General features: G+C 44.8%; 1 protein-coding gene across 2 annotated transcripts in view; it reads left to right on the plus strand.

Moving 5' to 3' along the window:
* The first annotated feature begins 3,493 nt into the window (after nucleotides 1-3,493).
* LOC146830921 (uncharacterized) overlaps nucleotides 3,494-16,370 on the plus strand; it is a 250,207-nt gene continuing 237,330 nt past the window's right edge. For both annotated transcript variants that reach the window (XR_014961498.1, XM_085605109.1), the window contains exons 1-2: nucleotides 3,494-3,630; nucleotides 15,167-15,217. Coding sequence is in view for 1 of the 2 variants with exons in the window: in XM_085605109.1 (XP_085461235.1) it covers nucleotides 3,591-3,630; nucleotides 15,167-15,217 (91 nt within the window). In the remaining variant the exon portion in view is untranslated. The remainder of the gene's footprint in view (nucleotides 3,631-15,166; nucleotides 15,218-16,370) is intronic.

Genomic DNA, 16,370 nt, shown 5'->3' on the forward strand with positions numbered 1-16,370 from the left:
TTATGTGAATAGAGTTGTGTCTGTAGGTTTGGTAAAAAGCCCTGCCAATATTTGAATTTATACGTGGTAAATTGCGGAGTTCTGGTCAGTACCATATTTCACTGTTTCTTGGATTCTTCATTGCTATAAGGGTCTTTATTTAAATATATGATGTTTTGCGGACATATTTAAACGGAATGTCCGACGATGTACAGTTTTTTCCTTACAAAGTACACATAGTTCTCACAAAAATGCACAACAACTATTGACGTACCCAGGGTTCTGCATTGAGTGAGATAGTTTTCGGTTGGAACATGAACTTTCACAAGCATGTCATATGTAAAAGTACTTTGCTAAGGGAGTCATGCACTTTATCACAAAATGTTCTTTAATTACCGTAGGGTTTTAGTATAACTGCGTGATAAAACAGGTAAAGTGTTTGCGAGCTAGTGGAGTGACAACTCCAGAGTATTTGGGGGCATATCAACAAGGCACGGCGGTAGAATTATCGCCGCTTTAGCGTCCGTTTTCGGTCGAAAAGCGTCGATAATTTTATCTCCCTATCAGAATGGACACGCTAACACGTGAATCCATGCATTTGTGCCCATTTTCTTTGCGCCTCGCCTCGCATCGCTAATGAGATGCGAGGTAGGCGTTCCCGACTGAAATTCAGCGGGAATAATCGCTAACCACAGCTTCTCCCTATTTACTAGGAAATCGCTAACCCGTCTAGCATCATTAAAAGTAGCGCTAACCGGGTATATCGCCGGTTCCTTATGCCTGCTAATTTCCCGACTTAGCTATATGTTGCATGGGAGGTGGATCATAATGTTAAATCCATTTCTTCCTATTTACAATGTTTTCCCTAACGCTTTGTTATATCGCTGGTAATCCAGCGATATTTCCTGCTTATCGCCGCTAAGGCCAGGATTTCTATTGCCTCGGCGATGCGCATTTTAAATATTGTGCTGATTGGGTGATAGAATCCGGCGATAGGCGGCGTTAAGCTTTTGCACTCTAAACGGGGCCAGCGATGATTATTGCTGCCGTTTGCTGATATGCCCCCTGGTTAGCAGGGCGGGACTGGGAACCAAAACCGGCTCTGACAAAGTGCTCAGCCGGACCCCCGGGGCTTGGGGGTGCCGCCGAGCTCTTTGCGAGGGCCGGTTTTCGGCCGATTTTGTTACAGGGCCGATTTTGCAGCTATGCTGCAAAAACGGCCCTGTAACAAAAACGGCCCCCAGGGGCCCAAAACTGGCCCCCGCCCGTGCGGCGCAGCGGGGGATTGCCCGGTGCCCGCTACGGCCAGTCCGGGCCTGCTGGTTACGCTGCCAACTAACACTCGCTAGAAATAACTATGCAAGTGAGTTGGTGTAGGAAAAGCAGGACATTTCAAAATGCAGATAAACTACGCATGCACAATTATATCTACCTACACCCTTGCTGCACTGACAGCTTTTACCATGATAAATCCAAATATAAATGACTGTTTACACTGGCCCAGAGTGTTTACTTTTTGCTTTTAAAAGGAATATCCAATATTATTTAACCTAGATGTGTACGTAGTAGGGTGACCAGACGTCCCGGTTTTGCCCGGACGGTCCCCGTTTTTTGTGAAATGTCCCCGTGTCCCGACACTGTACTCCAATGGAGTCAAATGTCCCCGTTTTAGAACAGTGTCCGGGTTGAACAAAGAAATGTCCCGGTTTTTTACTGTTCCGGTTGCGCGCATGCTCTGTTTGCACAGCTTGGTGACGTCACTGAGGTGAGCGCTGTAGCAGGAAGGGAAATCCTTTGAAGAGAGACATGTTCTCTCGGGATTTCCCTTCTCTTTGTCTACACAGCGCCACCTACGTCATCATGCAGCTGGTTAGAACCACCTGTGACCGGCATGACCCTGATTTTACAGCCTGCAGCAATCCACCGTGACCCTGCTCTGCCTTAAAGCGAGCGAGGGTCGGACAGTCTCAAACTACAGCAGAATCCAGCAGTAGCTTCGTGACGCCCCCCCAGCCCTACCAGCACCGTCGGGACACTGCCTTGCATCAGAGCTGCATCATCCAGGAATCCTTGCCCTCCCAGCCTGCAAGCCCGCAACGTGTATTTTAACCCTGAGAGTTTTATCCGCACCAGTGCTGGCTTCCTGGGGGCGCCGTGTAGCGTTTCTTTCCCCCAGCTATTACCAGGCCTCACATAAATGTCAAGAGTGTGATTAATTATCTTCCTGGAGAGAGATCAGCATTTTGTATAGTTGAGGTTTTGACTTGGCTGAAGTTAGTGCAGAGGGTTAATATGCCTGCTGCAAAGAACGTGTACCAAGTAGATTACAGAGTGCGTATGATGTAAACAGATCAGCAGGGTTACTGCTTTCAAAAGAGACAATTTTTTGCTACTTGCAATTTATAACTTAAAGTCCTAATATAGAATAGTGAGCTATTAACTTTCATCCTAGAACTGCATACACACTGCAAAGTATACATTATTAGAACATTGATTAATGTTTCAAAAAGGGTTAATCTGGCTAGAAATCGATTCTTAATATTAAAGAAAACTCCCAACTATGCTGTTTCTTTTTCGACTCTGCGTTTGTGCTTCTCCACACCAAGCGCTCTTAAACTATACTGCCTACCAGTATGGATGACATGTGACTCCTACACTTTCAGTCCTTTGGCTTATGTAACATTTCCTATACACTGATTTACACACGTATGATTGATTGTCTCTGTGTAATGTGTGTGTGATGCAAAGTGCTTGGACACCCTACACTGGTATGAGTGACGCTATATATAATATAATGCATCTGATAGAGTGTGGTTATGGTGACTTGGTCACTGTTAAAGGGTGCTAGTGAGAGAATCCGTGGTGGAGGTGGTCATTGGGGGGGGCGCCAACAAACATTGTCGCACAGGGCGCCACCAGCACTAAAGCCAGCCCTGTCTTATATGTTCTAAACTATTTACTATGCTAATGTGCGTAAATGTTTCCACGTAAATAAAGCAAACATTATTTATATTTCAGTCAACTGCGCTGAACGTAGGGGGAGTGCTTTATGGGAAGGAGTATTCTACAAACAGCAGTATCTGATTTTGACGATGACAGAATGTGTGTGTGTGTATATGTGTGTATATATATATCTATCAAACTCGCTAGCGATGCACTGGTTCACTTCCTCGTGGCAAAAACAAGAGCACAAACTCCTCTTCGATTGTGCAATTTTCTTTATTGTTCAGTTAACAATCCCAATATATATACTTATCTAATAAGAAAACAAACTTGGACTAAAGCAAATGTTGAGGCAAAGTCGGTTTAAATGGAATTAATGCTTACTGCCGATAAAAGACCTCTGATTTGTCATCTGTAATGCTTCATCTCGGTCTTGGAGGGAGCTGTCGTAGTCCTTTTTCTATGTTTATCACAGCTGTCAAATAGTCCTACTTTTATGTCGGTGGTTACTGCAAATCGTAGTCCTACTTCTATGTCTATGACCTGTCCCCGTTTTTTGTTTTGAGAATCTGGTCACCCTAGTACGTAGTATTGTAAATGAGAAAGACACCTGCAGTTTAATGTATTCAAAATGGCTGCGCAGCGCCTCGATAGTCACTGCATGATGGATGTGTGGGCAATACATTTTCCTGATTTCTTCTGAAACAGGTAAGATCTAGATTGAACTGAGAAATGTGCTGGCCATCACCAGACTGATGTTGTCCCCTGGCACTGGGCCCAGCGAGGCAGCCGATCCTAATTTGATAAAACAATCAATTGCCTTAATCCAATCCATGACAAGATGTCATTTTGATTACTGTCTTCCCGGCTGCGGAGTAACATCTTAATTCTATTGGAGCAGGCCTGTGATTTATTTGTTGCTCGGCGCCTTGATAAAGCTCCCGCTTGGCAGGCAGAAAGAGCAATAATTCTTATCCAACTGTAATTCGTGCCCTTCTTGTCCTTAAGGAGGAAGTAAGAAAAATTGGAAACAAAATGTAATCTCTTCTGCTCGTGACTGTGGCATAAATCTGTGTATCAGCTGGTGTCGTTTTATCAAGAACACCGCGCATCAATGCAAAAAGTAGCATTTTAAAAATGTAAATAATGGATGTGCGGCTTAGTGCTGTGGGAAGCATATGTCAAGCAAAATTAGGCCGATTAATGGATTATTTGTTAATATTGGAATGACAAGGCTTAATAGAAGGGGCTTTAATAAAAAAAAAAAAAAACGTGAGCTATAAATATGGTAAAAAGAAGCAAACTACACCGCTCACGAAATTGCATGTTTAATTAAGCAGTTTGATTTGAATCTTAAAACATTATAACCTCTTTCAAGGCAAAATGTACAACTTAGTAGAGCACCATTATAAGGCAGCCCATTATTTGTGGTGTGCGGTATCAGTCATGCTGGGTAGCAGTATTAAAGGTGGAGGACTGGTTAATCCACTATAGGCCATTGAGTGGGGCATAACATTGCTAAAGCACTGATTGTGCACCGTTTTCTACCGGTGAATCCGTAATTCCAGACCTTTCCCTGGTACAAATCCCTCCAGGTTTGCTCTGGAAGAGTAGCCTCATGAACCCTGTGCTGTGTGATTGCATTCAGTAATACGGAGGCACTCATCACGGTATGAGCACCTTTCTGTCAAAATGTACACTGAGGTCAAACTCATAATGGGGCATATTATCAACGGCCAGCGATAATTATCGCCGGCCGTCCTTAGTGATAATTTTGCTATCACAGGCTATCTCTGGAATTTATCGCCCTGGTAGTGCGTTATTAACAACGCGTTTCTCCAGGGCGATAAAACTTCCAGTGATAGCGAGGTTATTGCCGTTTTGCAGGGAACATCGCTGGTTTTCCAGCGATGTTCCCTGCAAAACGGCGATAGCCTTGCTGATACGACCCACAGGTTCATATCAGCATAATCCACCCCAATGTTAGGGATAGGTAAGTCTGCATTTTAGCAGATGTTAGTTTTTGGAGAAAACAGCGGTTTTCTCCAAAAACTAACATGTGCTAAAATGCTGGGGCAGCCTTGTAAATATCGCGATGTGAACATCAGCGATATTTACAAGGTTGTCCTGCCCAGTGACGCCCACGTTGCATCTCATTAGAGGTGCAAAGGGGGGCGTTGGGTAAAAGGGTGCTAACATGCGCTAATGCATGTTAGCACCCTCTTGTTAATAGGGCGATGGTTTTATCTCTGCTTTTTTGGCTTTAAAAGCCAAAAAAGCAGAGATAAAGCCCTTGTAAATATGCCCCAATGAGAGCCTCAAAACTGGAGATGCCTTAATACTTATGAGTCAGTGTAATTCATCTATCAAATCTGGAAATTTAGGTTACTTATTGGGGAAAATCATTATTTTCTCCCGTAATTTACATTTATTTATTCTTCAGTACTCATCTCGGTATCTGGATTTTTACTGCATTTGGAATTTCGGAGAGAATGTCTAATACGCGTTCGATAAAATAAAATATAATTTGAAGAGACACCGTAGGGATTATATTATTGTGTCACGTCAGACAACAAATCCGAATACTTAACTAAACACCAGCAGTGCCTTTGCAAGAGTTTTCTGAAGAACAGTTACCTTCTTTGCTTAGTTTTTTATGGCGCTTTGTCTTTCGCAGCATTTTACATCACCCGTGCGATAGGTGTTTTCTCTTCCCAGCAATAGTTTATCAAGCACACAGTTATGTTTTTTGTTCTTATCAAGTAGGTTAACTTCTGACGCTTAACATTGAAGCGCCGTGGGTGGGTGGGTGGTTTTGTAAAAATGGCATATTCAAGACGTCAGTCAGTGACTAACTGTGAGAAGTGATACTTAGCATACATTAAAGCAATTGTCTATGAATCATACAAAGACACCTTAAGTTTAAATTTGCTCTTAATAAATAAATACATACTTACTTTCTTCTAAGGTTGAAGATGTATCATGTATTACAGGATGTTAACAAATACTTCTCAGAAAGTTCTGAAATTTCTTCCACGCATGTTTCTGGAGTCTTTTAAATGAACCTTTCAAGGGGCATATTATCAAGACAGGCAATAGATAGATAGATAACATTCCAATTGAAGCCCATGTTAGATGTGAAGGACATCTAACCTGGGCTTCAATTGGAATTCCATAGAGCATATTATCAAGCCCATTATCGCCGTTTTGGTGGCAGTTTTCGCTTGTCTTGATAATATGCCCCCAAGTTCCTGGTGTGCCCTGTGTCGAGTACCTCTCTACAGGGATGCTCAGAATGCGGGCGCTTCTAGCGTTGTTCAGAATACGACAAGTGGCTCAGGTGACCTACTCACCTCTACCTCAAAGAATCACCGAAACTCAGAAAGTGCTGGGAGGTGAACATTTCTCATTGAGAAGGTTCAGCAGCCCTCCTTCCCTGCCCCGTTCTCCAAAGGGGCGATGCTGAAAGAGCACCCACTATTGTGAACAACCTCCCTCTATACATAACCACCTTCTCCTCACTTCTTGAGCTACACAAGAAGTTGAAGACTGTTTGAATAACCTTCTCCCTGTGGCACGGCTGGTCAATCTTACCTGCTCGGCATCAGGATACCCGACTGGGTGATAGTGCCCTTCACAATACACATAATTTTAGACCAGGTAGGCTTAGGGTGATCTTCCTCCAAAGGTTTTGCCTGCTTACCTCCAATGTTGCTAAATTCGTTTCTGTTGGCCATAGGACTCTGAGTACTTTACCACTGCTAACCAGTGCTAAAGTGCTTGTGCTCACTCCTCTAAACATACTTTGATTGATCTAGCCACAATTGGCATATTTTGTTTACTTTGAGTACCTAGTAAAGTGCGCTGCATGTGCCAGGACCTGTAAATTGAATATGATTAGTGTGTCAACAGCACAGATTGTGCCACCCACTTAAGTAGCCCCTTAAAAATGTCTCAGGTTTGCCATTGCAGAACCTGTGGGTGCAGTTTACATGTCCATGTTGACTTGCCATTTAAAACCCCCTTTTTATTGTAAACCGATTTTTATTGGCATTTATTATAAAATAGACATTACACAGTGAAATCTCAATTTTACCAAAATCCGAAATCCACTGTCCTCCCCCCATCTTTCTTAAGGTCCAGTCCCTATCACATTGTGCTTCTATACAATAAAATCATAGTCTATACACCACTCACAGTTTGTAACTACATGTACTCTATCCTTCATTTATAATGTTGCTGTTGGTATTGGAACAACAGATTCACAGAGCTTTCATAAAGCCATTGCTAATTAATTTCCTCTCCAGATACATCCTCCTTGTCAGTATCTTTTAGACAATCCAGTAATAGATTCCATCCTTGAGCCTTATCAGTTAATCCTCTTCCTTTCCTCACTTTTGTATGCAGTACAATGATTTTATCGCCTGCCCAATTAATCAACTCCATCTTACATTTTTCAACTCTGTTAGCCCTAGTTGCCTTCCAAAGCACAGTTATCTCTCCTCTCGCAAGAACCAGTGCAAATCAATTAACCCTGTAATGTTTTTGCACTTGGCAGACAAGTCAAAGGAGGAAATTCTTTAGTTCTCTGCATCACCTCATTTATACAGGACGCAACAGACCTCCAGAAACCCACCAGTAGTGGACATGGCCACACCATATGTAGCATTTCCACTCCTACTTCATCGCATCAAGGGCATACTACATTTGCCACATGGAAAATCCGAGATATTTTTCCCGAAGTCAGATATGCCCCAGGTATAAAATAAAAACAAATCAATTTAAATCTAAGAAACTTAGATACAGTATTTGAACAAGTATTTTTGTCCAGTCTTCCTCGGATATGGGATGCTCAAAATCTTCTTCCCACTTCTCTTTGAGACATAATAGAGGTGTTACAATATCATTTTGCAGTGTCTGATAAAGACATGTCACAGCTTTGATGCAGCCCAATATTGTGCCTTTTCTATATCTAATGCCATTATCACCACTTTCACTTTTCCTTCAATTTCTGCTTTCATAAGCGCCAGTAGTCTATTGATGTTATGCACTGACTTCCATCCAGGGATAAACCCAGGCCGATCTGTATGTATTACTTTGGGCACTAGTGGTAATAGGCGCGTTGAAAAGATTTTACTCAGGATTTTGTGATCCAAATTCAGCATGGACAGAGGTTGATATGCCCATGCAGTATTACTAATGCCTCAGCTGTTGTGAGGGGTGAGCATTCCCCCTCATGGGCTGCAGAATAGAGGGAGATTAATTTTGGCACCAATTCTTCAACATCTGTTGAATAAAATTCCACTGGATGTCCTTCAGACCCTGTCGCCATATGGTTTATAGCAGCCTTCACCTCATGAATTTTAATGTCCTCTCCTAATCTAAACACCCCATGATTTGACCATTCTACTAGGCCTGTTAGTCTCCCACCCAGAGTAATTTGTTCCAAACTTTTCAACGGAATGTCAGGGGCATAGGGAAGTCAGATATAAGTTTGCAAGTGACCACGATGCCAACAATGTTGCACTACTCGCAAAGAAGTGGGAACCTCCCTGGATTCAAAAGGATTCTGAACAGAGCATTTAAATCAGGTAGTAACTCCATTCCAACCTCCTCCGGGAACCTGCAAGCATGGATCAGCTAGGCAAACTACTGCAATTGAGCCACCAAATAATAAGCTTTTAATTCAGGAGCCACTAAGTCTCCCTTACCAAGCCGTAAACTCTCCTTTTATTACATAGAAGTTACCCCTAAGGCAGGCCCTAAGTATCCGATCGGGCAGAGTGCTATGTAATTAAAAGGTAGGACATGGGCTTTGAAGATTTACATGTCCTGGTAGTAAAAACCTACCAAACTAATTTTTCAATACGGTGAGGTCTACACCTCTCATATGGTATTATTGGGGATTCCTTATGACATTTAATACGCTGTAATTCTTAATAGAGAAAAGGCAGATCTGTTATGTTTAGAACCAATAAAATGGCAATGATACATTTTCTTTAATGACAGAGTCAGATTTATTGTTACTATTTTGAAAATGTCACTTTTACAAAGTTAGACATTTGACTGCTCTTAGCCATTTGATGTCTGCTGGCTTTCTCTCTCATTAATTGTCTGGGTGACTGCTGGACTTTGTGTATTCTCTCTAGACAGCCACACACAAAGGGAACTTAGGTGAAACTTGATGGGTCTTCCTTGGAAGATGTGAGGGCGGAGCTGGGCACAGCCTCACCCTTACACCTGAAGAGGCTTTGTCCTGTCCACACACAAAGGGCTGCATACTCTCATGCAGTGAGTCTGGAGCCAGGACAGGAAAGAAGGACGTCTGTGACGTGGATATGGTGCTAAAACCCATATGCCTTCCAGTACTGCAAACTATAGGCAGTGGGTCAACCATCAATGGACAAGGAGTTGCAGCTCTGAAGGACACAGGAGTAGGCCTGGGCGAAGCACTACGCTACGCTCGCGTAGTTTGCGAAGTTAGCGCTACTTCGCACTACGCGAACTGCACGTAGCACAGTGCGAACACGCGTAGCGTAGTGTTGCGTAGTGCTGCGGTCATTTTTTGCTTGCTCGCGGTCCTCAACGTCAAGTTGGCGACCGCGAGCAAGTAAAATGACATCCCGGCGAGACTTTTTCCTTGTTCGCGATCGCGAGCATGGAAAATAAACCTCCCGGCGAGATTCCCAACGCGAGGAGGTCAGGTTTCTCATTGCGAGGGGTCGCGTATGCTCGCGACCGCTCGCAATGAGAAACTACCAGTTCGCGTTGAGAAAGCTGCCGCTCGAGTAAAAATCTACTCGAGCAGCAGAAAACTACAGCTCGCACTGTGCAAGATGCCATTTTCAATGATTGCACAGTGCCGGTTGCTTGTCCGCACTGTGCAATCATTGAAAACAACATCTTGCACAGTGCGAACATGTTACTACGCAGTTCGCGAAGTGCTACGCGTAGCTCGCGTAGTGCGAACTTCACTTTGCGTAGCTTCGCGAAGTGCTACTTCGCGAACTACGCCCACCCTTACACAGGAGCCTGTACGACTATGATAAAAAGTCAACTGGTGACCCCAGAGCAGATTGAACCCCATACATTCCACCAGGTTGTAGCCGCAGACAACCATGCTGGTCCCTTCCCAGTGGCCCTGGCTCTATTTTAGTGGAGAGGGAAAGTATCAGGTCTTCTGAAAGTTGCTGTGAACCCTGCCATGCCTATGGATTTTTTGTTAGGGAATGATCTTGAACATACTACCTGGAAGGAAGTAGAGCTCAGGTCGCACCTGGAAATGTTGGGAATGCCAGAGTGGATTTGTGTAACCATCAGGTCCGTTGCTGCCCAGGAGGGAGTCAAGGAAATCTGGAGCCTTAAAAAATGGGCCACACAGTGGCCAAAAGAGGGAAGGGCAAGAGCTGTGGGAAACCAGCCCCTGAATTTCTCTCAGTTGAGGAGGATGGGGCACTATAGGAGGTTGCCTCAGAGCCCAGTAGAGAGGGCATTGCCTCCGTTGGTGACCTGCCTGAACTTGCTCAATGGCAATTAGAAGGAGGACCCACCAGGGAGGATTCCTGTAGGGCACAGAAAGAGTGCCCAGCCCTGGCAGGCACGAGGGAACAGCCAAAGCCCAGGCAGCTGGTGATGTCTCTGGTAGTCACCAAATCTATTGAGATCAACACTTCCTGTATAGTGGGCCTAAGGCTTGGGGCAATCAGGGCACTGGCCATTTCCCAATTCTACAGGGTCTTCCTACCAGAGATGGCTCATGAGATACCCTTGGCAGGATATCTGGGGCAGAACAAGACATTTGCCTGGCCTGTCCCCCACTTTTACTGGCCCCAGATGAAGATTTCATCAGATACATTCTGTAGGACTTGCTTAACCCGCCAAGCCAGCAGGAAGACAGGGCAAATGCTGAATGCTCCCCTGAATCCCTTGCCTGTCATTGGCACTCCCTTTCAAAGGGTGGGCATAGACATTGTAGGGCCCATGGATCCCCAGACAGCTACTGGCAACAGGTTTATCATGGTGAATCATGCCACAAGATACCCAGAGGCCATGGCTCTGAGGACTGCACCTGCAGGGGCTCAAGCCCTAATCAGAATTTATATCAGAGTGGCTTTCCCCCATCTAACGGGACCATCAACTTCATGTCTGCTTATATGCAGTCAATGTGGAGGGAGTGTGGAGTTACTTATCAGTTTTCCACAGCCTACCATCCACAAACCGATGCCCTTGTTGAGAGATTCAACAAGACCCTCAAGGGCATGATCAAGGGGCTGCCTGAGGTCATAAGGTGTAAGTGGGATGTCCTCTTACTATTCCTTTTTTTTGCTTGCAGAGAGGTACCACAGACTGGGGTTGGATTTTGCCCATTTGAGCTTCTGTTAGATCATCCTATAAGGGAACCTCTCAGTCTGGTTGGCGGGGTGGAAGCAAGCTCCCAAGAAACCCCCCAGGATGTTTTAGCTACATGCTGACATTCCAAAGCCAGATGCAAAGTTTTGGAAGCAAGCTTCTGAAAACTTAGAGGCCAACCAGGAGGTAATGAAGCAGTGGTATGACCAAATGGCTACCCCTGTGGAATTTCAGCCTGGACAGAAAGTGTGGGTAATGAAACCTGTGAAGCCAAGGGTCGCCAAAAGTGTTGGACATGGCCCTATGAGATTGTGGAGAGGAAGTGGAGGTCACCTACCTGGTGGGCCTCAAGACCCCCAAACACCCCTAGAGGGTTCACCACAGCAACTGTGTCACACCACACTTTGAAAGGTTTAAAGTCACTAAGCTGGTGGTGACAGATGGTAGGGAGGAAGAGAAGAGTGAACCTCTCTCTGACCTCCAAGCCTCCAAAGTGAAGGATGGGCCAGTGGAAGGTGTCAATCTCTCCCCTAACCTGACTTTGGAACAGCAGACGGACTGTCACCAGTTGCTGGGACATTTCTCATCTTTGTTTTCTCTCACTCCTGGGATTACCCATCTGTGTACCCATGATGTGGACACAGGAGACAGCCTTCCTGTCAAGAATAAGCGGCCATATTTTCAAGGAAATAACACAGCCATTTGGCTGCATCGCACTGCATTACTTCTGAAGCACAGGGATCCGTTATATATATAACAATATGATGTATCCCAGAGCTCTCCGCAGTGCTGGAGCACATATGGATGCCATGAGCCAACACGGGTACACTTGCACCATGGTGGAAGGATGCCTGCATTGCAGGTAAGATTTTTTCATGCAGGAAGGAATTCGTTCCTGCACAAAAACAATCACAAGAGGTGTTTTCCTCTTTTTGTGTGTGCTGCAGAATGCAGCACGCACAGAAAGAGGAAAAAATGAGAACAAATAAAAGAATTTCTTCTTGTTGTGCCTCCTTACGCCTTTCCTGGGGAGGCCTATGATTCTGACGAATTCCCAAGTTTACGAAACGTAAATCTGGGAATGCGCTGTATCCATGAGTGTTGCGTAGGAACACCCACAACAACAACCATGGAACGCCACTTTCATGCAAAGTGCGGCTTGAAAAGGGGCTGTATTTTCAAGGACACGTAAAGCCACAAAGGGTCCGCCACCGGTGCGTTATGCAAAGTGATGCACCGGTGCCGCAAGGGGCTTGTAAATACGCCCAAAATCTATAGGCTGTCTGAAAAAGGAGAGCCAGCATCAAGGATCAGGTGGTATTCAGAAAAAATATCAAGTCTAAAACATCGTCCTACAGAAATATTGAGTTTAAAATACTGTGACATCGGAGCTCACCAGCCGTAGAGGAGCTACACTTCTACATATGAACACACGGCACAGTCATACTGCTGTTTTCAAAAGTACTCTTCATGGCCTTGTCCTGATGAAGACCCCACCGTGAGTCTGTGACAGGGGTCGAAACGTAGACAGTTCTACTTCTACACAGACTCTAAAGACAAAATTGTGAAATACGCATGTATATTAGAGCCATGTGTTTATCCAGGAACTATTGATCTGTGTTAGGCCGGAAAGGTCCTATACTATGTACAAATGATGTATATATGTCACAACATCCTTTCCTTGTCCTTTTCTCACTCATCCACCACTTTCTACCCAATTCTCCTCCCTCTTTAATCACTAAGAGCACTGTATTTTTGCATCGCAACATACTGGAGCAACTTGAAGTACTGGGTTTTTAGAACCCAGCGGTGCAGGGGAACACACCCGAAGACTTCGAGTTCTTCCTGTTTCAGACCCACAGAAACACAGAGTCTTCTAGGTGAAGTCAAAGATCGTATTTATTGGCTGCAGACCAATTACAGGTATCCGAGAAGTACAACACAATGTATGTTCTCAGGAGACTGCTTAACCTTACAAAAACGGGCTTCTCCTTATATACAAAAAATCATGCTTCAGGCACACATTCCTCGTTTTACGATATGGTCATTCATATGTATTCTTTACAAACGAAAAGGCAGAGTCATGATGACCATCCCACATTCCAGTTCAGCCAGCCCACAATTATTTACCCAGCGAGGCTCAGATCCCTCATTAGATATCAGCAGACCCCAATAAACACGGGCAACTCCTGTTGGTAAAACAAGCCATAAAGCAGGAAGAGTCAGGTGTGAAAGAGATTAGCCGGAGGCTTGTGTGGGATGAAAAGGCTTTATGGTGTGTCAAACCCTGATGCTAATCACAGGTGGCCGTAGGACGGGGAGCTCGTGAGACCGGACTGGCCTGGGGCGGTGGAGCCAAATTGCACAGGTCACAGAGAAGTCAAATAGAAGGCACATGTGTTCTGAAGGCCTGTGCACGTCCTTAATGCGCAGCCTATGTGAGGGCAACCATAAACCATAAGATGGCTACTGCTCCAAAAATGGACCCCACGAAGTCGATGTGTAATATCGTATACAAAGTGAATCCATCGATGAAACATTATGCAAAACACTTGTACATACTGCATTGGCCATTCGCGGTTCGCTGATACCGGAATAGGCAGGGTAGGGCCATGCCTCCTACGCGGTCCCAAATTTTAAAGTACCACAAACTGTGTTGCCAAAATATGAAATGCTTTGAATTTGAATTGCATTCTAAATGCCTTCTTGGAGATACTATTACATTTGATTAAGGCATTTAACAATCATACAGTGTGGATTGCGCTATTCTAATTGTTGGTTGTTCTTTCCAAGTAATTGCTACCACGACCACTTATATATTGTACTGCATTATTGACCCAGGTCATGTAGCTTTTGTGGGCTACCCCATTGAAACTCAACATGGAAATATCGTCAGCAAGAATATCGATTTCAAGAATATTGATTTGAAGGTAAGTAATATCGATTTTTAAAATATCGAAGTTTTTAATATCGTTTTCAAAAATATAGGGGCCGATTCCGATCCTGGAAAAAAATTCCCCGTACGAATCGTATCTGGATTTTTTACCGTACGAATCGTACAAGTCCCGTACAAACTGGCAAGTACGATTCGTATGTGAAAAAGTCCATACGAATCACATTGGGTACGCGCTGGGGGTCCGCACCGTACCTACGGGGGTGGGGGTACGCGTCGTACATACACGGGTGGTGGTCCGCACTGTACCTACGGGGGTGGGGGTACGCGTCATACATACACGGGTGGGGGTACGGCGCGTCCATCCATGGGGGGGCTGGGGGTATGGCGCGTCCATCCACGGGGGGGCTGGGGGTACAGCGCGTAAATCCGTGGGGGGGCTGGGGGTACGGCACATACATACGCGGGGCGGCTGGGGGTACGGCGCGTACATACGTGGGGGGGCTGGGGGTACGGCGCGTACATACGGGGGGCTGGGGAGGGCAGCGCGTACATGCGGGGGTGTCAGACCACACTCGATTCAATGCACAGGAGCAGAACGCCGCAAGTTCCCAATGCCCCTTCCAGGTTCTCCAGCACAGCACCTTACTGCACGTGTGCCAAACAAAACCAAGGGGGGGGAAGGGGACGGGACAGAGAAGAGACGGCCACACTGCTGCTTCTTATTTTCTTTCTTCTGACTCTTCCTTCTTGTCTTCTTCTGCTAGCACGACAGCTTAAGACTGTAATGTAAGTAACACAATTAGTCCTATGTCTATCTGCTCTCCTCCCAATATACTCTTTCGTCTTATTACCTACCCTGTCTGAGTGTGACCCTTGCCTCTCTTCTGTTGTGTATTTTTTCTTTTATTTCTTGCTTCCAAGTGCTGTAACTGAAGTTGTTAGAGTGTTAATTCTTTATTGGGCTTTTCTCTTTCTTAACTCTACTTCTTTCACTTACAGGCTCCTCACCTATCGGAATTACAGCTGGACGTTACAAGGGATTCTGTGTTGGTGAGTATCTTTCTTTTTAGCTTCACCTTCTATACTATTAGGAGTTATGCTATTCGATATTCTATACAGACTGTCTCCTTCGAAATGTATGTATCTGGTTCTCGTATTCTCCTGATGTCTTTCTCCTTACTTTTAACAGGAATTATGACTCGTAAGTGTCACTAGCATTAGTTCTTGCAATTGTACTTCGCTCTGTCTTAGATAGATCTTCACTCGTGACTAGAAGCTTAACTCTAGCTCAAAGTTCTGGCACAAATCCTCACAGAGATTACTCTGCTGCAAGCAAGAATGTCTAAGGCTTGTTACTTCATTAATCACTAGCGCATATTCGAACTGCTCCTCACGGAACAGTCTTACCGCGCTCTTCAGTAGACTCAAGTTTCTCACGGAACAGACTTGACGCTCTCCTCCAACGTCCTCCTCAGAAACTCCAGAACAGGGAATGCTGCAAAAGTGGTGCGCGACAAAGTTTTCCCTGTCTGCTTCGCGTCGCACCTCAGCAACCTACTCTCTCTCAATACTCAGGTGAAGTGCGCCACAGCACAGGCGCTTCACCTGGATCTACCTGATTGCGAGGGAGCACTAGAGCGCTAACTCGCTGTCCAAACTGGAGGCCCTTGGCGGCCATCTTAGAATCAGTTTTTGTCAATAGTTTAAATTGGTCTTTTGCCTTCCTGATTCTTCCTTTTGCTTTAACTCTTACAGTGTTCACAAGCAATGTTTTCCTGACTCGTGGTTTGATAATCCTGACAGTACCCTCCCTCAAAGTGCTTCCTTTCAGCTTGGGTTTTTTGGGGAATTTACTGTGAAACTCCTTAATTAACCGAGGGGCATGAACGTCTGAGGACAATACCCAAGATCTTTCTTCGGGACCATAACCCTTCCAATCCAACAGATAGTACAGTTTTCTCTTCTGCAACTTTGAATCTAATATCTGCCGTACTTCAAACTCCTCACCTTTCTCAGCTTGGATTGGTTTGGGGGGCTTGTTGATTCTTGACCCATTCAATGTCTTTTTCAATAGAGAAACGTGGAATACTGGATGTATGCGTAACCCCTTGGGCAACTTTAACTGGTAGTTCAAGGTACTCAATTTCTTGTCTATTTGATAGGGACCTATGAATCTTGGTTGAAACTTCCTGACTCCCTTCAG

This window comes from Triturus cristatus, chromosome 5_1, assembly GCF_964204655.1.
Source record: "Triturus cristatus chromosome 5_1, aTriCri1.1, whole genome shotgun sequence".
Lineage (NCBI taxonomy): Eukaryota > Metazoa > Chordata > Amphibia > Caudata > Salamandridae > Triturus > Triturus cristatus.